Source organism: Dunckerocampus dactyliophorus, chromosome 5 (genome assembly GCF_027744805.1).
Source record: "Dunckerocampus dactyliophorus isolate RoL2022-P2 chromosome 5, RoL_Ddac_1.1, whole genome shotgun sequence".
NCBI classification, from domain to species: domain Eukaryota; kingdom Metazoa; phylum Chordata; class Actinopteri; order Syngnathiformes; family Syngnathidae; genus Dunckerocampus; species Dunckerocampus dactyliophorus.
The window spans coordinates 18,650,797-18,674,669 of record NC_072823.1 but is presented as its reverse complement, the minus strand read 5'-3'; the positions used below and the strand labels follow the sequence as shown (position 1 = coordinate 18,674,669).

General features: G+C 40.2%; 1 protein-coding gene across 2 annotated transcripts; it reads left to right on the top strand.

Moving 5' to 3' along the window:
* The first annotated feature begins 6,831 nt into the window (after positions 1-6,831).
* nr2f2 (nuclear receptor subfamily 2, group F, member 2) lies at positions 6,832-12,137 on the top strand. Of its 2 annotated transcripts, none has more exons than XM_054777362.1 (3): positions 6,832-7,893; positions 8,433-8,978; positions 9,875-12,137. In XM_054777362.1, exons 1-3 carry the CDS (start codon positions 7,443-7,445, stop codon positions 10,147-10,149), a joined length of 1,272 nt encoding a protein of 423 aa, XP_054633337.1. In that variant the 5' UTR covers positions 6,832-7,442; the 3' UTR covers positions 10,150-12,137. The 2 variants fall into 2 exon arrangements, with proteins under 2 accessions (XP_054633337.1, XP_054633338.1); XM_054777363.1 differs by having other exon boundaries at positions 6,833-7,893; positions 8,451-8,978.
* Positions 12,138-23,873: the final 11,736 nt, after the last annotated feature.

Below are 23,873 nucleotides of genomic sequence, written 5' to 3'. Positions count from 1 at the left end.
CAAAGCCAACGGTCCAAGCAAATGCCTTAACGTCAATTAATGCGATCTCTCCTCCTGCCAGTTAGTAATGACAACCACCACTTTGCTCAGTAGAAATACAGCAGAAGGACTGGAAATAATCCACACAGTCAAAGCCCACAAGTGTGCTCGTGCACTGGTGCATGCACACACACAAAATTTACACATGATAATTAAAGAAGCCACTCCTCCCGCCAGTTATTAATGATAATTGCCACCTTACACATAAGAAATCAAACAGAACGACTCAAAATAATCCACAAAATCAGGAAAGTTGCAGTTACAATACCTCAACTCAGCGAGCACACATGAGAATTACCTCTGCTAGCGTTGTGCTTTTACTTCGGCTTTTTTGCAAGCTTATGATCATTGCTGCCAGCACTTCTGTTTTCCTCTTGGTATTTAGCATCACAAGGCAAATGAGTCTTGGTAGCTTTATCACAGCACAATATGTGGCCGCTCTCTTTTTCATGCTTTGGCCTGAGGGCACGTGTTGCTACACTGTCTGCTGCTGCTGTTACTGTGAACATTATATGCATTTATAACATCATCATGCATTTGCTCGCATTTCTACTGCGCTCTGGCAGCCACCATAGTGTAGCTGTTAACAGTCACCTGCCCACTGATGTGGAGATACATGCTTGAGCTTATGATCTTAATTAAAAGTCCTTCTCTTTTTATGGTCACATGTGTGAAGCTGGTGAGCCACTGATAAGTACATCTATAAGTACTATGCGTACATCTACATAAAATGTATATGCAGTGCAAAACACTCTAATGCAAAGAAACCGTTGTAGTGTTTTAGTATATACAAGTGTTGTACATATATACTGTACATCGTCACTCAGTAATAACAACGCATTTATACCTTTGCGAGCACAAAAGCGAGGTTTTTTTTTACCTCTGTTGCATCAAATGTCCACAACAACCCCCCTCTCTTATTGTATCATCAATGGTATAGCTTTAAGTCTCCAGGGAAGTCTCATGTCTCATGTTGTTAGCTATCATACTGCATAGCCTTATCTACTGTAGGGTGCCTCTGGAGACATGTGTTTAGTCTTAAAAAATACCTGCAAATGGAATGTACAATCATTTGTCATAATATGTACTCATACCAGTACAATAACAGTGTAATTTTCTTCGCTGATTGGTTGATTGGCTGTGTGCAAGGTTTAAAAACATGATGCCCTGTATTTATCTAGCATTGCCTGTATTTATCTTGCATTGTGACACTCATTTTTTCTGACTGACCCCAAAGGGGGGACGTGGAGACAAACCATTTCAATTGTTTCAGTATCTTAAACATATACAACATACAGAGGCTTCAAACAACTTCAAACAAATTGCGTCGCGTCACTTTAAATTTGAATGAACGTTTTGCAGTGGGCCTACTCCTATTTGCAGAAATAATAAGTAGTAGTTGTAGTAGTAACTTTACTATTTACATGAGACACAATAAAATGCCTAATTATTTTTAAACAATAGTCCAAGTGGGGTGAAAAATACTTTATTTACATACAGTGTTCACAAGAAAATACCATGGACCAAAAAGTAAATCAAATGAGTTGTAAAAAAAAGTGTAACAAAGTCACAAAGTCATTGAAATATGTAACAAAATCGTATTATTTGTCATAATCACAGACACTGCCAGCATATTACAGCAAATTAACACACCTCATATACACGAGCTGGTAACAACAGTAAGAACATTTGCACAATCAAAAATTCGAACATTAAAAAATTATTATTACATTATTGTTAATATTATTATCCCTGTCAACATTTGCATTTGAAAGGAAAATTCCTTTTGTGATAATTCCATTGTCCTCGCAGATCTACTACATTACCCAGAAGGCTCAGCACTGTGGACTGAAACTGGAAGAGAGGTCACTGTTGTCTGAGCTATGAGTGAGTAAAGTGAATAAAGAATTGAGATTTTGTTACACAAGAAACAAAATAACAAGTACCGGAGAGGATTTTTTTTTTCTTGCATGAACGTTAAAGTACGGGAAATGTATGGCCATAATAAGGTATGATTATGAGTATCTGAAATATATACAGCGTGTTTACTATTGTGGTTGTAGTTTGCACTGGGAGGTGTTCCTAATATTTTGGTAATTTGGTCATTTTAGCAACAAGAACAAACACTACAACCACAATGTTGTTAAATTAAATTAGTGTTTTTATTGAGGCATAATTTATTACACAGCTCATGTATTGGTAATCAAGAAGGTGAAGAATAAAAATATTCTTATTGTGAAAAATGTCTGAGTTGATTCGTCAGTGTTTTATGATCACGGAGCCATAAAAACACACACAATGTAACACAATAAAGGTGTGGTAGCAACAATTACCACTATGGAATGATCTAGCAATTAAAATGTAACCTTAACGACTCTGACGGGAAGCCCGAGTGAGCCCTCTAACACACACACACACATTACATGCTACACTTTGAGTTACTGTAATTCAATATGCTGTCTGCCTTTGGGGGCACATGTGGGCTTGTTTCTCCTCTTTTGTGTCTTTTTCACTGGAAAAAAAACATGTGAGGTGAGGGTACAACCTACAAAAGTAGGTTGGGGGAGGGCACTCAAACACACTACTGAGCGGGGTACTGGTCAGTGTGTGTAGGTCCACAGGGACACACGCACCCAAGGGCACTCCAGCAGGTCTTCTTGAGGGTTACACTTAGCACACAATTCCCAGCGACTAGTGCAGAGTTCAACCTGTGACCTCGCAGCCACTGTTGCCTGGAGACATCATCATCACGAAGTCTTCAGCAGCCAAACTCCCCTAACCGTTCGCTTTATAGCTCTCCTACTTTTATTCAGTGGCGAGCTCATGATTCAAACAAGCAGTGTTTACAAATACATTAAGAGTAGGCTGGCAGTGGGCCTAAAGAGTGATCATTGAGACAAATTGATCCCTATCTGTGCAAATTGGCACTATAATTTATCATTGGCAAACGGAACAGTGAAGCTATCTGGAATCTATTGCCTTTTTAGATAGTGGCCATAGGGCCCGGACACACGCACGCACACACACACACACACAGCAAGTCTAAATCTACATGGAACAACTCTTTCTGAATGGGTGTGATGTATGCATACACACACAAAATGTGTATTTGTGTGCAAGCCTTTCTATCCTGCAGGCCAATTTCACACACACACACACACACACACACACACACACATTAGTAGAGCAGAGACAGCCTAATTTACCAAATGTCAAAGGTTAGCAGACGTGTACTGGAATGTTACAATTGTAGCTTCACTGGTCGCAACATTAGGTACACCTGCACAGTCTCATATCAGATCAATACAAAGAACAGTATCAAAAACTCAGCATTTACGATGAAGATAATGCATCCTTGAACCATCTCTTTATTATTGTTGGTTGTTAAAGTGTGCCGGGTGAAAATATTACAAACACCTCTCAGTGTGATGCAGTGCATGCCGACAACCACAATATTGTTAAAGCAACACCTCTGTGACAGAAAGAAACAAGTTAAAATTGCTATTTTAAGTATGAAACCAATATCATATGTTGCTTGAAAAAATGTTTGCAGGGCTGCTGGAAATGTGAATTTCTCTTGGAGATGAACAGAGTAGTTATCTATTTATTAAAACAAAAACAAAACTTTACAGATATAACTGATTAATAACTGCACCATAGTTCTTATATTGCTTATACAATGATATATTCTGTACTTATGATCATCCACACAAGCGAATGCTGTGAACGCAAATACTGTAGAGAACAATAAAACTTACTTTAATTGTCTCTTGCAAGTTAATTAAATCTTCAGTTTGAAATGATTGTAATGCAAATGAATATGACCACTTATCTTTACCTGTTTCTTTCCTTCTGTCTTTCTTTTTTTACGTGGTCGCTGCAGTTGGCTTCACCGTGCTGCGTCACCTTAATTCAATCACACTCTTGAAGTTGATTAGCCGGGTTAACCTTTACTCCTGCGCGGCTCTGGGGGGGTTAATCAGGCCGGGAACTTTGGAGACCTCTGGGGTCAGTGTCCCGCTATCTGCATAGGGGACTTGGTGAAAGCAGAGATAAGATTAAGGTGTCCCCCGCCCCTCCCCACCTCCCCACACACTTTTTTTTGACTTTCACGTTTTTGAAGTGTGAATTACGGCGTGCATGAACGCTTAATGTTTTTTTTCATTGTCTCATCATTTTTAGGGGTGTAACAATGGCTTCTAGAAATGCACATTTATTTCGTATATTCTCATTCGTGCAATTATTATTCATTTTATCTTCCAATTTGATCTTGCATTGACACTTAATTTATTAATGCATTTATCGATTGACTCTCCTGACAATCACACTGCATGCATGCGTGTGTGCGGGGGGGGGGGGCTTTGTTTTACGAATAACGCCCCAGAATGGGAAATCGTTACCTATATTTGTGTTCGTGTGTGTGTGTGCGTGTGCGTGTGCGTGTGTTTGTTAGTGACTGATGAGTAAATATTAAGTGCAGGCGACATCCTCTTGTCTCATCTTAATCGATTGCGATTGTTGTGCTCACATGAAGCGCTTTTATCCATCCTCATGCTGCCTGAAAGGAGAACAATCGCACACTGTATGAACTGTTAATAATAATATAATTCTCCATAATATGTTCTTAAATACAGCCGTGCATTCTAACTAGGCGGAACCTTATTTTTCATAATGAAACATACTTTTATTCATACCATCTTTTTTATAGCCTCATAATTAATAGGCAGCCAGAACATAGTTAATTATTTCATATATGAGGCAGTAAATACACATAATTATGAATACTTTAAAAACATATGATGACAAAATTCATACTAAAATCAAATGATTTCATATTTTTATCATTGCAGCTCTAATTGCACGCCATTATTTGTATCTTTGCATGCAATGCACGTGGTCAAATATACTGTATGTATATGTATGTATGCATCCACGGCATCCGCTTCCCATACATACAGACAGGTGCCCCCCACCACACCCCCCCAACACACCACCACCACAGCTATACCCCCCTCCCACCACCACCCCCTCCCTCTCTTCAGCACTATAGCACACACAAAGCAGCGTTTTTGCAGGCTGTAGTAAGTAGAGAAAAGACGTTGGGGGATCTATATACTTCTTTCTTGCTGCAGTTAATTTGGAACAAGTCTTACACTTTTATTTATGTGCAATTTGCCAATGAGTTGAGCTTTTTTTTCAGACATGTTTTGCAATAAACAGCGTATTTATTTTTAATTCTTTTTTTTCTCGTATGTGCTGGAGGATAAGTTGACTGTCACTCCTTGTGTCAAAAAGACAGAAGACTAAATTAAGATTTATAGGAGAGAAGAAAGATGCACGCCGCTGCTACGGACGAGTCAGCGACATATACATTTGGTAGGTGTGCTGTGGAACATAATCACTATTAAATGGAGTTATGGATGCATACATTATTGTGGCATTATATATTGTGCGGGTAAATTAATGAGCAAAATGCGAGTCCATTTTACATTTAATGCAACTACGTTATCTCATCTATGCGGCATTGAAATTAAAACCCATAAAACTCTCCTGTTATTGTAGCTTAATAAAGTGTGAAAAATATATACTTACCCCATTTGGAGGGAGGCTACATCCGAAATCGTTGATTTTTTCCCCCCCTCATATATATTTACAGATCCTCCATATGATGTGGGAAGATCTGCAAATACAACCAACAAAGTCATGCAATCAAGCGGATAATTTGTTCTAGAATAAAGTTCTCTAAAATGACATGGAAGGCGCTGCAAAGTCGCAAAAAATAATACTAAAAATAACAAAGCAAGTAAATCCAATTTGTGAAACAGTGAACGCCTCCAGTCTCTTTGTGGTCCAGGAGAATTTATATTAAACAATTAAAAAAAGAGGCTCGCTGCTTAGTTAGTTAGATCGAGGCAGAAGAGAGCAATAGACTGAAGCAGGCTGCGTTTGGAAGAATGACTCCTCCGAATTGAAAGCAAAGGCTCTGCTTGCATTGTATGCAGTATACTTTCATACGCTAGGGGGCAGCCAGACACTGCGTTGTGGGGACAATGCATGCAGCAAGGATAACACACGTACGTACACACACAGTGCTCCAGGTTCACTTCAAGTGTGATGAGGGAGGTCATAGCCTCTCCTTTAGAAAAAAAAACTATTAACTTTATTGACAACAACAACAATTTGTGCACATGTTCGCATGTTATCTACCTATCTATATCTATAGAAATGTGCACCTTTTTGCTTGTTTGTACTAAATCTATTTTATTTTATTTAAGACCAAGATGAGACCTTTTTGACCAGTGCAATTAGCCATATGTGTAACCACCCACCGCATTCTATACCAGTATAATATTGTCATATTAAAAAAGGTATTATGAAAGGAGTTCTGCACTTAAAGGGTCATATGGATTATTTGCCCAAATGCTTAATTTTCTTCCCTATTGCATGTATTATGCATTTATTTTTGTGCTGCTTTATCAGAAATTATATCAAGTGTTGACAAATAACATTTAAGGTAGAGTTATAAGTAATTTTCATGTGTTACAAGTGTGTAAGTCCCCCTTTTCCTCTTCCTTCCTATTCCGAGAAAGTGTCTCCTTTTAGGACCCAGCGGCCCTCGCTCGACCTCCACGGCTGCTCCTCTTGGCGAGGCACCAAGTAGCACAAGTGCCGATCAGCCAATGAGGTGCAGGGGGAGGTCCCTGAGCTCTGACCAGTCAAACACACTCGCCTTCCTTATATGGCAGCGCGTCGCCATGGTAACGTGTTCTAAGTTGCAGCAGTCGTGTCAAAGTTCACTATATAGAGAGCTCAGTGAGCTGATCACAGAGAAAGCATTCTGCCAGCCGGGCTCCTATACCCAATCATTTCCTAACCTCCTTGCCTTTTTAACATATTTGATCACTTTGATTCGGCTTCTTTTTGCACACCGCACGGAAGAAGAAGAACAGGAGGTTGTGATCTTTTTTTGGGCGGCTTTTTTGTGGAAAAAGGGGGCATCTCCAATAATAATAATACATTTGCAGGCTCTCAAAAAGAAGGGAGATTTTTGTGTGTGTGAGTGATTCTTCAAGACTTGCACCGGAGCTGTTGGCCACATTTGTTGTGAAGAAGAGCAGATCCATCCTTCCTCTCTTCACCCCCCCTCCATGCTGCTTGTTCCGCTACTCGGCCCACCTTCCCCTCCGATGGGGGTGCTGGATGGCTGGCAGTAGGAGCCCCCTCGACTCGGCCTCGCTCTTGAGAAGCAGCCTCCTCTTCCACCCTCTCCAGTCGACTCATTTCGGGAGTGGAACGAGCGCGGCGTCTCGGTGGTGACATTTGGAGAAAAAAACAACTGAGGGAAAAACAAGAGAGACAAAACGGCAGACAAAAAGTTTCCCCCCGTTGACTGATAGGCAGATATGGCAATGGTAGTGTGGAGAGGCTCCCAGGACGACGTGGCTGACACCCAAGGCGCCCTTTCCTCGCAGACCCAAGGCGGACTCACCCTGGCCAACGCTCAGCCGGGCCAGCTGGGTCTGACAGCCTCGCAAGTCGCGCCTCCGACCCCGCAGACCCCGGTGCAAGGGGGCCCCAATAACGCGCAGTCCACGCCGGGGAGCCAGGGCTCGCAGCAGGCGGAGAAGCAGCCGCAACACATCGAGTGCGTGGTGTGCGGGGACAAGTCTAGCGGCAAGCACTACGGCCAGTTCACCTGCGAGGGCTGCAAGAGCTTCTTCAAGCGCAGCGTGCGGAGGAACCTCACGTACACATGCCGGGCCAACCGGAACTGTCCCATCGACCAGCACCACCGCAATCAGTGTCAGTACTGCCGCCTCAAAAAATGCTTGAAGGTCGGCATGAGACGGGAAGGTATTGAGACTTTTTGTTTACCTTACTCATGTACGCCTGTGTCTTTGTGTGATCCAGCGGGTGCTCCCTCTCAAGCTAGCCGGCGGAGGCGTACTATGGTGCCGCCTTGTGCTGACGCTCGAGTCGGTGCTCTGCTGGACCTTGTTTTTCCCCACTTCCATCAAACCTTCGAATGCATCGCTAATATTTTCACCTAAAACCTCCCAAATCTCGCGGTGAATATGGAATTTGTAACAAAATGGAGCTAAATGGCGTTTATAGAGATGCATTGTGCACGATTATGGCGATGGTCGGATTAAAAAGAGAGAGCGTCCTCACGTCCACTCGAGCCTTTGTTGAATATGTGCGTGGAATATTGTTACAAAATAGACCTTCAATGTATGGTTAACGATTAAGAAAAGAAGATGAATTGCTATGTAGGTTAGGGGTCTTTGTGTTGCTCCCATTTTAATGTGCAGCCATTTTCCCCCCTTCACTAATATGTGACCAATGTGTCATAATTGACAATGCTTGATGGATTCAGGTTTCAATATCTGTAGTCTCTCTTTTTACTGCAGCCGTGCAAAGGGGACGGGTGCCACCCACGCAGCCACACCACGGCCAGTTCGCCTTGACCAACGGGGACCCACTCCACTGCCACTCCTACCTATCGGGATATATCTCGCTGCTGTTGCGAGCGGAGCCCTACCCGACGTCCCGCTATGGCAGCCAGTGCATGCAGCCCAACAACATCATGGGCATCGAGAACATTTGCGAACTGGCGGCCCGGATGCTCTTCAGCGCCGTGGAGTGGGCCAGGAATATTCCCTTCTTCCCGGACCTGCAGATCACCGACCAGGTGGCCCTGCTGAGGCTGACATGGAGCGAGCTGTTTGTGCTCAACGCGGCGCAGTGCTCCATGCCCCTGCATGTGGCCCCTCTGCTGGCGGCGGCGGGCCTGCATGCCTCGCCCATGTCGGCGGACAGGGTGGTGGCCTTCATGGACCACATTAGGATCTTCCAGGAGCAAGTGGAGAAGCTCAAGGCCCTGCACGTCGACTCGGCCGAGTACAGCTGCTTGAAGGCCATCGTGCTCTTCACCACAGGTAAGGAGAACTTCCTCTCACCCATGGTGCCTTCACGGTCAAGGCCATGGGTCCATTCACACCAACACTCCTTCAAACATTCTAAGACTAATAATCATAGCTTGAAGATGCTTGGTTTTCTGTCATTCATCAGTCTTGTGGACAATGACAGATATAAATGATGTGCAGCGGGGTGCTGGGACTGGAGAAGAAAGGGGGTGTAGGGGGTCACCAAAAATGAGACTCCAATATTGCACATTGGGCAGGTTTTAATTGACATCATGCACATAATGGGGGTGATTTCACTTCATTCCTCTGTAGAAATATTCTCCTTCCATATGTGCAAACATGATATTTTAAAATGAATTTGTAGCTTTTCATTTGCATTTGAAACACTGACATTTCGAGGCGTTGCTGCAAAAATGTGAAATCACAAATAGAAAAGTTACAGCATTTAAAATTGATACAGTAACAATATTTGAGAATATGAAAAAAAAATTAAAACTAACATGAAAAAGTCATGTAACATCGTCAATATAGACTTGCTTGCTATAGGTCCCTTTTTTCTTTATTTTTGTACAAATTTGCACATTTTTGTTCACGGGTTGTCTTGATGACGCCTCTACACGTGCACGTCAATGGGGGGGAAAGAGGGGGCTTTTTCACCCTTTCCCCCCAAAAAAGCTAAATCTTTTGCTTGCTAAAGGTTAGTAGGTCCCCCACTCACACCACCCCTCCTCCCCTTGACTGGGAGTCTCCCAACACTGTGCATGGATAGGCTTAATTATTTTAGCACAATGGTGACATCTTATTGCCAACAACAGTGGAGTAGCTCCAAATGGTCAATGCAATGTCTAATAACTGCATGCATCCATGTGGTATCATTACTAATTTGGGTTTTTGCTTCCTCCTTATAGATGCTTGTGGCCTGTCAGATGTGGCCCATGTGGAAAGTTTGCAGGAGAAGTCCCAGTGTGCCCTGGAGGAGTATGTGAGGAGCCAGTACCCCAACCAGCCCACCCGCTTTGGCAAGTTGCTCCTGCGCTTGCCCTCCCTGCGCACAGTCTCCTCCTCGGTCATTGAACAATTATTTTTCGTCCGCTTGGTAGGTAAAACCCCCATTGAAACTCTCATCAGGGATATGTTGCTGTCGGGGAGCAGTTTTAACTGGCCTTACATGTCCATTCAGTAGAGGAAGGACAGCGACAAACACACACACACACACACAGCAAGATGGTGATGATGGTGTGTGTGCGTGTGTGTGTGTGTGTGTATGTGTGTGCGTGTGTGTTATGAGGGAGGGTGCTGAGAGACTATACAATGATAGCTGCTTTTTTGTGGAAGGAATATTGGAAGAAAAAAGCAAGCATGGGGCTGGCTTTCATGAACTGTGAAAAAAAGAAGGACTGAACTGGCTGAGAACATGGTTGTTTTTTAATGAAAGGAAAAATGACGAAAAAATGGGCATCCTTAAGAGGAATTTTAAGTATTAAGTGCATTTGGGTAAAACAAAAAAAGGAGGGGAAAATAAGGGAATTTTCTTTTTATTCAGTCAATGACTTGTCCTGTGTCCAAATGTATAGTGTGTTTTTTTTTTTGTACTTTACTCCTTTTTTTCCTGGTTCCAAACCGGCTAAATATGTGACTTCTGTTCTGTAGTACAGGTGGTGTTATTTTCTACAGATGTGTACAAAAAAGAGAATTAAAACCACAGCAATAGGAGTTATTATAGACTTATAATCTAGGCTTAATGCTGCAAGCGCACTTATGTTCTCATTGGATGACCACTACCATCTGGGAGGGTTACACTTAATGCAAATACCCTTTTTTTTAATTAATATGAGCTCCTTACAATTTTAAAGTTCAAAATTGTTTTTTTTTTTTTATTATGGTCTTCCCAAATTAGCATTTAAAAAATAATAAAAAGTCACTTCCTCTGCTTTAATTTAGAATGAAACACAAGCGACCCTATTAGGAGGACTCATAGGACTTTATTGAGGTGGGGGGGGGGTCAAGGGTCATCCAAGTTTAAAGCCAAGCCTATGTAGTGTTTAATAGCAGTATTAAATGACTAAACAACCCTCCCCTTTTCAGCATTAAGTGCCTGACAAGCATGATGGGATTTCTCCACAAAAAAAAAGAAAAAAGTGGACAATTTTTAAAACCAGAGTCGAAATCGAACATGGAACCACGCCGATGTGAGGCAGTATTGTTGTAAATATAGGTCAACTTGTTTCTTTTATACCAGCTATATGTGATGAAGATAAAATCTGTGGTTGCCATTTTCTCTCTCTCTCTCTCTCTCTCTTGTCTTCAAAATGGAGTTTAGCTAGTAGCACTGAAAAGTTCTGTTTGAAATGTACATACATATTATTATTATTATTATTATTATTATTACTACGACATGTTTTTTTTTTCTTTATTTGCTTTCATGTATATTTAGACTGTGAATGCATGGCCACAGGTCGCTAACCTATTTTACCTTTGCTATATAAATGTAAATGTTTTTTCCTCTCTTCTTTTCTTTTGGGACTGTATAGATATAATCTGTGCATTCACTACACTAGCCCTTGTATTTAAAGAAACACACACACACACACACATACACACAAAGAAGCAAAGTTCATCATTAGGACTTAAAAAAAACAGGGTGAGCAGTTTTAAAAAAGGAAGTTATTTTAACTTCTTTTTGAGGGGGTCTTTTGTCAAGTGTGTGTGTGTGTGTGCGTGTGTGAGAGAGAGAGTGTGTGTGCGTGCGTGCGCGTGAGTGCGCGTGTGGGTGCTTTTTTGTCCAATTGTTTCAAGGCTTTTCTTCACCACAATTCCACTTAAAAAAATTGTGAGTGAATGAATTCTAAAAACAACAACAACAAAAAAAAGGGATCACTGCTGATTGAACACACATGGACCAGAGAATGATACATGATTGTAATTATGAACCCACCTTTTTATATAAATATATAAAAATATATGACTGCAGGGTATTGATAACGTATAGATACTTTTTTTTTAATGATGATGATTATTATGAATTAATTGCAAGTGATATATGTGAGTGTGTGTGAAAGTTTATAATAGTTGAACACGATTCTTGTTTGTTTGTTTGTGTTAGCTTATTGTAAAACGAGCATTCTGCTGTAAATTTGTTCTTGGTATTAAATTATAATTTATGAATTTGAACATCCTTTCATGGCTTCTTTTTATCACTGAATTATGACAATTATAAGTCCCTTTTTCTGAATGGTTTGGCTGCTTTAATATCGCACAGGGTGGCTTTAGTGCGGTGCACCTTCATATTATTTTGTCACATTTTGGATGTTGCATTAGCACACATGTGAATGTGATGCTTTTAAATCCCCCCAAAAGGAGCTTGAGCCTGTCACTAATTATTAGTAGTATTGGCTTACATGATGCTGGAAATAGAACTGCATGGGCAGTATGAAGGATTAATCAGGCTGCAACTTTTACTTTGCTGCTGCTGTGGTTTGCAATTGCGCATGCGTGGGTGGCTTGCTGCTGTTGATTAAAATGATGACGGTAGTGATGATGATGGGCTCCTCGCTGAAAGCGTCATTTATCTACACATGATGCCTTCACTGTCTGTCGGAGCAAAGTGTCTCTGAAGACAGGAAGGCTTACTTAATCGTAGCATTTAGCACGAAACGAAGTGCTCGGAGCTTGTGGTTTGATCGCCGTGATTTCTCCTGACAGCTTCACGATGCATTACACATTTTATTAGCGCAAAAACATTAAAAAACCCCCAACGAGGTGTGACTCGACGCAACGTCACTTTTATTTGACATCCGTGAGACGCGATACGCTTTTTGACACACGCACGACCACAAGCGAATTTTCTCCTAATTTTATTTCTATAGAAAAAATTAAATACACCTGCACATTAAAGTATAACATGGTGAGTGTCACTTTACGACATATATTGCTTGTATACCATGAGAGCTCATATTATTATATATTAATTCCACTTTTTTCTTACGTATAAATAACATTCTCAACGCTATAACGTGTTGAATTATTTGCATTAACGTTGTACGTCAACCGTGATGGACATGATTCATTGTATTTCAACACACAGAGGCCATAAATGTGAGAAAATAGTGCCATCTACCCGCAGTGCAAGGAACTACAACTGAGTTGGACACAACCAGCAAAAAAAACGAGCACACTTCTCTAGACTAGCAGCTGCAACTTTATTTGCTGAGTGTGTGTGTGTGTGCGTGTGCGTGTGCGTGTGTGTGTGTGTGTGTGAGCGCGCCGGTGCACTCTGTGCTCAAGTGAAGACGTTCCGTAGATGATAGAGTCCACATGTAACGGGAAAAATGTGACACTGATGCTTTTTGTTTCCACGCATCCTCATAGGTCCACCAATTCTAATAGAAAGAGATATTCATGTCAGTGGCTGTTAGACTGCGCTGCACCGTATGATGTGCGCAAAAATATTCCAAACAACTCTGGGTATGATGCAGGGCAAACTACAACTACTGTATAATGTTAAATAAATAACAAATAAGACATATTTCATGTACACAAAAGGGAAGTCCACTCTAAAATTGCTCTTCAGAGGAGGAGAAAAAGTGTAATATTCCATGATGGACACCAACTGAATAGAATATTTCAGACAACACTCTTTCAAAGCCAATGCTCCGGGGGTTTACAAACTTTTTCTGTGCAAGAACCAAATTAGATATCAAACATATTAACAACAAATGGCTTTCTGTGACCCAGTAAAAGTGATATCACCACCAATTTTGGGTCCCGAACCTGAGTTTGGGAACCCCTGCTTTCATATTGGCGTCTCAATGTCCAACTCAGAAACCTTTGAATGGTTTATTGGCATATATTATAGTGGTGTGTCAGTCTGTAGGATTTGTTCGCCCATGAATGTGAATTGTAAATATATTCTTTATCTTTTATTATTATTATGCATCAGTGTGAGCCCCTTTACAATCTTTGCTGACATTTTGTGAAAAATGACACGTGACACATTTTGAAAATGTACAACGTGTGAGGCTTGAAAGTTGGACAGTTCGCTCATACAGCAGTTAGATATGGTGCGTTTAAAGAAACACGGACGTCTCAGGTGTTGTCTGAAATGATTGTTTTAGGCGTAATTCTTCTCATCGTTGAGGCTGAGGATACACTCCATTATCCCACCCAGTCTACATCATCATTATCATCATCGCCACCATTATTATTAACAGTTGCAACCCACACGTTCACGTGTTCCACAGGTGAAGAACACAATAAACCCGTTTTTTAAAAGTCTATATTACATTTTTTTAATGACACCTCAAAACGTATGGTGCGAATTTCCTTTCAAAGTGTAATGTGGTGTCTTCAAATTATTTGACTTAAATGCCATAATTTTGTATGCTGCCTGTATGTCCTTCCTCCCAATTTCCAAAAATCAGAAATGCATCTTGGGTTAATAGGATAGGAATTGTCCATAGGCTTGAATGTGAGTGCGAATGGTTGTCTGTCTATATGTGCTCTGCGATTGGCTGGCGACCAGTCCAGGGTGTACCCCGCCTCTCGCCCGAAGACAGCTGGGATAGGCTCCAGCATACCCGAGATCCTAGTGAGGATAAGCGGTATAGAAAACGGATGGATGGATGGATATTTGCATGTCCACGTGAAAAAATCAATAATAAAATAAAATACATATTTAAAAAAACTATCAACTAATGTTGACAAAAAAACTAAAAACAGAAAAATACAGCAAAATGGTGTTGGCTACTTCAATTTGTAATATTTACAAAACAATACTCTGTTCATTTGATGACGAATACATCAATATGATGTCCTTATACAAAATACTACTACTAATAATAATAACAAATCACAACCGAATACATGCTTATTGCACACTGCAATTATTACTATAAATATTTGTAGCACTTTTAGTACTTGGTAGCGCGTTAATGTGATGATCTGCGGTCAATTGGAGAGAATGACATTACAGGAACAAATCCACTCACCACTCCCCACACCCCACTGAGTGACCCCCACAGGACCCGGTGAGTGGCGCCGGCCGGGCTCGCTCATGCACTAACGACCAGCGGGGAGAAGCACAAGCATGGCCGCCAAAAGGACGGCAGCATGCGGGCTACTGTCACAGACTGTGTGTCTGTTTGTGTGCAACTGTGAAGTCGGTCAAGCTTAAGAGAGCACAAATCTGCAGCGGAGGCTCATTGCAGGGTGCTGGTAGTGGTGTAGTGGCAACAGGCTGCAGCGAGAGGGCGCTGTTCAGCACCTTTAAACTCTCCGCTGTGCTGCTGCAGCGCTTAAACCTGATTTATTCCTTTTTCCTCTCGTTTTTTCGTTATTATGAACAAAGATGAGCATTGATAATTATTATTTTTTATTAAATATACCAAATTTAAATGCAGGACTTGTACAAAAAAATATTTCATACACTTTGGCTTAATTTCATCTCGGGAAACATGAAGGGAATCTTGTAGGAGCCTATTTTATTGACGCTATTTAGTCGTTAAAATAATGACTAATTTCGTGAGTAAAATCATTATTTGTCATTTAAAAAATAAACAGTGTTGTTAAATCATAACTACAAAGCCAAGATGAAAGAATGGGTTCATTCCAAATAATTGAAGCTATCTAACACTTCCAACACTTTCATTTGATTATTCCTTTTTAAAAAAAAAAAAAAAACAATTAATCACATTTTTTATTCTTTTAAAATATTACTTCACGGGCAACGTACGTACATTCACGTTTTCATCTACTGAGTACTGAGTTAGTTACTTTAGTTTTTTGACACCACATATTTGTATTCGTTTATCACGTTGTATATTCCTATGAACGGACTAAAAAGAAAAATAATATATTATTTAAGATGCATGTCATCGAAAAAAAAAAAACTCAGCTAATTTCATGTTGTTTACTAATACATTTTTTTAGCAGTCCAAATGCATTTTAGTAGAATTAAGCACCTTTAATTGATGCATTTTTACGACTTTGCATATATTTGTAATTATTTTTTTACAGAATATGCAAAATAACAACTGATTGGTTTGAACTACTGGAAACTGAAACGAATTTATTGTACAAGAGCCAGATTTAATTAAAATCATTGCTACAAAAAATAGCTTGACTTGATTTTTCTTCTTCAAAATACCAAAAAATGTAAAGCTAATTGAAATATAAACTAATGCTCTATAAACTGATGCTTTGTCTTAAATGATTTTTTCCCCCTTGTCGCTATTTTGTAATGGTTAAAACTCCTGAAGCAACTTTGCAAGTGTATGTAAACAAGATGTAATTTGGGAGGAATATATATATATATGTTATATATATTCTGCAATGAAAATTGAGCTGAGATTAGTTAGAACCGTTTTCTCTCTTCTTCTGTTGCTGCTTCTTTTTTAGTGGCTTGTCATTGGTGGGGCAGTACTGTGGTGGACAATAATGCAGCAATTGTTGATGCTTTGTGACCCATAAAATTTGAGGGTGGCTATTCTGGCTTTGGTATGTAATTATGCAAAACACTTTGCATAAAGACTTGCCATCCGATCTAATGATAGAGCCTCTGCAAGCAGCCAACCAGTCGCCATGCTGCATGCTGCCACCATCAAACACATGCACACAAATACAGTTATTGTCCAGGTTCTGCAGGATGCAGGAATACAAGAAGAAGGTGTTCAATATAACAGTATTTTAGCATTATTTTAGCAGAAGAAGCTGCAATGCCTTGAAGGAAAGCAAGCACTGTCTGTAACGTGCATGTTTTTCCTCCCGGAGGCCTTCGCGGAGCACATTGCACTCTGCTGTGTGTGTGTGTGTGCACATAATAAACACTTGTGCCGCCTGACAGAGGTGTGAATCTCCGAGCTTTTCTACCAAATGAAGTGCCAGAGGAGAGAGAAATAAAGAGATGTGCAGCTGTCAGGGGTCAGCCAGGCAGAGATTGCTTCTAGAGATCTTTTGAGAAAGGAAAAGAAGAAGAAAAAAAAATCACACACACATTCGAAGGCTTGGTGATTTGCTGTCTTCGCATTTCAAGCTCAGATCAGTGGAATCATGCAGGAGGGGGGGGAAAGGAAGGAGAAAAAGCAGTGATGTTGGGATATGGACACGTATGGGACAAGCGGAGCGTTTTTTTGGGGGGGGAAGACAGGAGACATTTTTTGTTGTTGCATTCAAACATCATCACGGTGTGATGTCTGCATGTGAGGCTGTTTAAAATACTAAACATGCAAGACGTCTTCTTCGAATTTGATCTGTGTGTGTAAACAAAGTGAATTAAACAGCTCGCCAGTCTTTTATGGCACCGAAGCCACAGAAAAGTAAGGAATTTTCATTCATTTTTCTTTGAAAATGTCATCATGTTTTTGTAAAAAATAATAAATAAAATAAAATCCTGATCGGTGAATATTGTTCTGTTTTTGTGACATTTCTGTCATGATTGACAACTGGAAGCATCACCTGCAAAACAAGAGACTTTAAGTCCTTAACCACATGAAACTCTCCCAAATTTATCTTTTATTTTACTGCATTTATTGCATTATTATTAATATTATCATATTTAAAACTAATCTTGTTTTTGTCTGAAGATGAAAAATACATATAAAAATATGTTACATTTTAATTAAATACAATTAAACAGATTAAAAACATTTTTAAGTAATTTAAAGAAAATATGGTTATAACAATAATTCAAATTAACATTTTAATAATTGAATATAGGCCTATACCCTTACATACTGCATACATAAGCTTTTTTCGTACATATATTTGACAGATTTTTTTTTCAAATTTATACTGACCTCCAAAACTATTTTCAGTATAGACATAACATTCATGAACTCATGTAGTCATTGAAACATGAAAAAATGATCAGTTTAAATAAATTAGACTAACAGCATGGACTTTTTGGGTGCAGGGATCAGCATCAATAAAATATTTGAAGCAAAATTTCTGATTCTTTCAGCCTACAACTGCAAGTTTGTCATTTTCGGTTAAAGACGGTTTCATAGAGAAAGACACTGGTTTGCAGGTTTTAAAAAACACTTTGTAACAGACCATTTCACTTGTGATGAATTTGGAAAAATCCTAAATGAGAGCTTCGGCTGCGAGTCTCCATGTGGTGCATGGAAAATCCTATCGTCTGTGAGCATCTTCTTCTTCCCTAAGCCACATGCACGATCTCGCTGGCCTGCTTCCTTCTTGCCAGGCAAGAACTATTATGCAAATCCCATCAGATTTATAACACTGAGCACTGGTGTGTCTCTGTTGTGGTGTATTATTACGTTCAAGGGTTCTCAGCAGGACATCAAATGTACATAAGTTATTTCTCCACCTGATAGGAAACAATCCATTCAGCCGCTAAACATGATGAAGATCATTTGAATGTATGATGTGAGTGGACTCATGGAGATTGATGCAAATATCCAGGACGCTTTAAAATGCAAAATAACAGCTAAAACTTTTTTTGGTTTTTGTGAGATGAAAATCTACGAAAATCCCACACAAAGTTTCGTATTACGCGCCTGTTTGCACAGCAGCAGTAGATTGTAACGCAAGCAATGCAGGCTGCTCAATTCATAGCAATGCAGCTTATTAATACGATACATGTGTCGGTAATCACAGTTTTATGTGCAAAACCTTCGGTTTGGTACAGAGGCTTACTGATTTCCTACATGATACACATTGAGTGAGGAACAGGAAGTGTGTCTCGCATTACAAATACAGCGCAGTCCGGCCTTTAGCGAAGAAGTCATGGCTAGCAATAGTGCCAAAGAGAAGCCAGAGCCACACTGGTCAGTGGAAGTTCAACACGGCACCTCATGGCAATGAACTCTCAGAGGATCTGGAAAAATGAATTGTTTTTCGTCAAAGTGGGGTACGCCAATTGTCACAGAGGGTATGTGAATAAAAATGAAAAACAATTAGTGCCTAACACTCACAAGCCTAACACTCACAATTACAAGTCGCCTTAATGCCTCATAGTTCAGAGGCGCGCAGCGAGAAGGAAGGAAACAGCGTGAAGTTCTTCATTGCTCTGTGTGGGTTATATGAATAAATAAGTAACTTTGATGGTTATGTTGTGTATTAAGAGTGTTTAATCTTGAAGGTTTAATTTATATTGGTGTTCCAATCCCTGCACTGTGAAAACCTGTCAATGCACATGTATGTGCGTGTCAGGATGAGAGAGAGGAGATTCCTCCCAAAATGAGGCTTTATCGCTGGTTGTGTGTACATTTGTACGTTGGATATTGCTTTATCATGTTTGTTAAACCTTCCCTTTCAATATTGTATCAAATTAATATACAGACTTAAATCATAGCGATTGCAAGTGGACAAAAGTGAAGCTCAAGTTCAACCCATTCAAATGGAAGGATCCCAACATCCAGATGAAATAAAAGACATGTAGGACCAGTACGTAGGTCTTTTATTCATCACATCTTATCTATTTATCAGTGCTCATGTAAAACTTTTAACAAGATTTCACCATGCAAAATAGAGGTTTTAGAACCAGAATTACTTACTTCCTCTAAAATTAATTAGCCAATTAATCATGTTTAGTATTTTTAAGTTAATGAAGATTAAAAAAGGTGTATGATTTTGAAGTGTGCAGGAGTAGGGTGTACATGGCCTCAAGTCAAATGTCTGAAGGGGTACATGACTGTGAACAGTTTGGGAACCACTGCTCTACATAAAGATGTTATAGGTCTACGCTTTTAGAAGATTGCCAACACTCTGAAACCGAGCAGCAGCATCAATATTCCAACATGATGAGAACCCCAAGCACACCTCCAAGCTGAGGGTGATGGTTATGGACCTAAGTCCTATTGCGCATCTGTGTGGCATCCTCAGGTCGAAGGTGGAGGAGTGCAAGGTGTCCAACATTCACCAGCTCCGCAATGTCATGATGGAGGAGCGGAAGAGAATTCCAAAGGCAGCCTCATCAGCCTAGAAGTACAACGTAGGAGCTGGGTAATGATCTCAAGGGTCCTGGGACCAAATCCACCAAGACAAGCATTCATAACACACTTTGCTGTCATGGATTGAGATCGTGCGGTCTCCGCAAGGTCCCCCCTGCTGAAGAACACACATGTCCACGTCCATCTGACTTTGCCAATGAACACTTGAATGATTCAGACAAAGCCTGGGAGAATGTGATGTGGACAGATGAGGCTAAAATTGATCTCTTTGGCGTCAACTTGACCCAGCATGTTTGAGGCAGAAAAATGCAGTATCTGACCCAAGCACCATCCCTGCTGAGATGTGTTCAACCCTGGTCACCAACTACTAGAAACGTCTGGCCTCTACGCTTGCCAAGAAGGGTTTGTCCACCAAGTATAAAGCTGCATTTTGCATTGAGATCAAATACCCTTAAGATTTCCCTCACTTAAATACAAATTATTATTTCTGAAATGTTTCTTTCACTCTGTGTTATAATAAACCTATCATAAAAATGTGGGACTCTTCATATCTCTGTAAGTGGATAAAGGGGTTCAGTGATTGATTTCCCCCCATTCTGCAATCAAACATACATAAATGGATACATGCATAATTGCAATGCTAGCATGGTAGCTTTTAACATAAGCAATTGCATTTCATTGGGATTCTCCCGAAATTGAAAATAGGGAGCAAGTAGCTCTTGCATTTTAGCATTTTTCATATCATATTGACATTAGCACTTTAGCAACTGTCTATGGAAGCAAAAGATGGTGCAATGTTATCACAAAGTACAGTCATCCCTCGTCACGTCATGCTTCAAATCTTGGGGCTTCACTCTATCATGTATTCAGAAATGATGCTGTTTCGTGGTTGAATACGGCCTATCATTAGAAAACATGCATATTTAAGCAAATGTTACATATTATTTGACTAAGTTAATCATTTTCAAGCATAAAAATGGCTAAATGAACTAAAATCCAAGGCAAATTATAAGGCATTCAAATTTTGATATGTAGTATTCCACACCGGCCACTAGGTGTCACTAATGTTCGGTGAGACACACAAGCACCAGACTTGATCGCCAGAACAACAGGCTTTTATTGCAGGTTTTTAATGATCTCAAACCAGGCACAATAATCCCTAATGAAAACACGGGCTACTGTGATGGCCATGACCCACGCCAAGCTGAAACTCAACTCTGAACCTACGATGTCACTTCCTGTCTGCCGTGCACTCAGCTCCCCTAGAGAACACATTTATAGCAACGCACACAAGCATGAGTCTTATTTATGTCTTATTTCTTATGTCTTATTTACTCTTATTATGTCTATTTTATTGGGTAATACTAGTGTATAGGTGACTCTGGGGTGTTAGTTCATGTCTGGGGTCTCTCATAATGCAAAAAATACATATTTAGAAGGTCGTAAACAGGTTTTCTATGGTCTAACTATCTAAAAATATTCCATTTATAAATAAGTAATAAGTAATAAGTTTCTTCACGGAAATCACTTATCACGGTCGGATCTGGAACCAACTAACCATGATAAACGAGGGATTGCTGTATACACAAAGGTTGCTGGCATGCTAGCTGTTAGCATTCTCGCTATTAGCATTGTTAGCATTTTCATTTCAAATTGTTCTATGAAATGGCGGTGAATATTGGATCTCATGCTAACATGGCTAATATGACTAATGCTACGAGAGGGATGAAATAATTGGATGGCTCAAAATGTTCAAACTGGCGTGTCACTTTTTTCGTGTGAGTTAAATCATGTTTCGAGATTATGGATGTTTATTCTTGTTTTGCGTGTCATGCTAACACAGCTAATGTGGCTAATGCTGGGGGGGGGGGGGGGGGCGTCAAATCATAATTTTCTGTGCAAGTTTAATAATGTGGTGACCTTATTACAACACTGATTTAAGTTGTTATCTGGAATAAAAAGAACACTTTTCTTTGGAATTTAACATGAGCGAGACACGTCAATAAACAGAGACATTAGATGTTATATGTTTATGGCATACGCCTTCAAATGGAAGGCTTAGTGAGTAAGTGAGTGAAGTTGCACAGCATCTTTAGTGGTCTCTTCCCTTCCAGGAGGTCAGTGTTAGCAGTGCTGCTCCCTGGTGCAGGCCTGGTGTTAAAGAGCTCTGATCTGGGCCATGACAGCTTAGTCCAATCAGCCAATTCAACATGCTGCTTCCACTGTCGCTTTCAATTTTCGCATGACCCCGCACTGCTGGGATGGGGGGGGCCGAAGTGGCAGAAAGCAGAACTGAAAGCTCGTATTATTGATCTGACAGCTTCACTCATCTGAACGTAATGCAAAAACACACTGGACTTGTACTGCCGCAGAACAGGCATATAAATAGGCGTTATTGATAATAATTGCTTGAAATATACGTTATATATAGACGCTGGAGACTTTTCCGGGTGGCATATAAGCACACAACATGGGACATTTTAATAAAACATTACAAATGGAGCAAGGGCTGATATATAGACTCAATTTCCTTGGTGAAATGTTTTATCTGAGCTGTGTTGATTCTCATGTGGGTCATAAAAGAAGAGGCGTTATCAGCATGGTCATTATCAGACGTGCCGCTAGACGGGGTAGGCGGGCCTTCATTGTTCGCTTCACGGCCAATGACTGAATAAGGTGTGTTGCTTTGTTAAAGCGCTCCACTCCTATCTAATCAAACAGTGTCTAGAATGTGCTATAAAAGGAAAATAGCACCATGAAACACCCACAAATTCACCCATCTATCTATCAGCATGTGAATAGTGGTGATATTCTTTGTATAATCCACACTTCTTGTCCCCCGCCTGCCCTCCTAATCCCTTGGCATGTGTTGATGACATCATACGGCCGCCGACTCCAAGTTCTGGTTCCCCCTGCAACTGTCATTAACTGTGAACTAATGAATAATGACTGGGAGACTCTCTGGCTCCCACCGCTGACCTCGAGTATTATTAGTGTGACCTCTCTTTGGCTTGACCAAAAAAAAAAAAAAAAACCCTTTTTGATATCATTGCTGAAAGTACACTAGGACTGATGGCCTGTCTGCAGCCTTGTAGTGGGGGTTGGAGGCACCAGGATATCGTCAGAGAGCGGCGTAAACTAATACTTGGATTCATGAATACTTAATAGGAGAGCATGTCCTGAAATAAGTCAGCTACTGACCTCGCTTTAGCAACAATGCACAATATTTGGGTGTAGCCGGGTGACTCGGTCAGGCAACGTGCTCCGCTGTCCACCCTGAGAGTCTTTTGGGAGTCTTGACGCATGTTAGCAGGCTGATAGCATCTGTGCAGACATGAGAAGGTCACCCAGGTGTGACAGTAGAAAACCTGCTGCAATTTAGTACATCTTTGTGTGAAAATACAAATACCATTTTTCAAGAAGAGGGCGGTTCAGTCAGATGTGACATGTGAATTTAGTGGGATTTTGTACAAAAATGGGAAATAATTAGTAAAAATATGACTTTTTTGTGATCAATAATAATACAAAAACACACAATGCCCTAACTGCATTTAAATGATGGGATAAATGTAGTGTTTTCTTCTGAAAAAAAAAACAAATTAGTCAAATATTACATTTTTGACTGTTGTTTGACTGGATATAACATCTGATCATAACCTGTGAAATTACTTTTTAAAAATATAGCAACTGTGAGACAAAACATAGCATTTCTAGTGCAGAATGTTCATGTTAGCCAGGTGTTAGCATCTGTGTTGAGGCATCAGAGAGCCCCTTCACCTGAATGTAATAGTTTGCATGTAAAAAATAAAAAATCATACAATACTTGCTAAAAATATATGCATGTGGCTACGAAAATGCAGGCTTACATTTCGTAGTAAACTGGAATTTAGTAGGCTTTTGTACAAAAAGTTACAATATTAAAAATACATTTATTTTATACAGTAGTGAGTTTTATAAATATGTGCTCTGGACCTTAACGCCCTAACACAAAGAATTG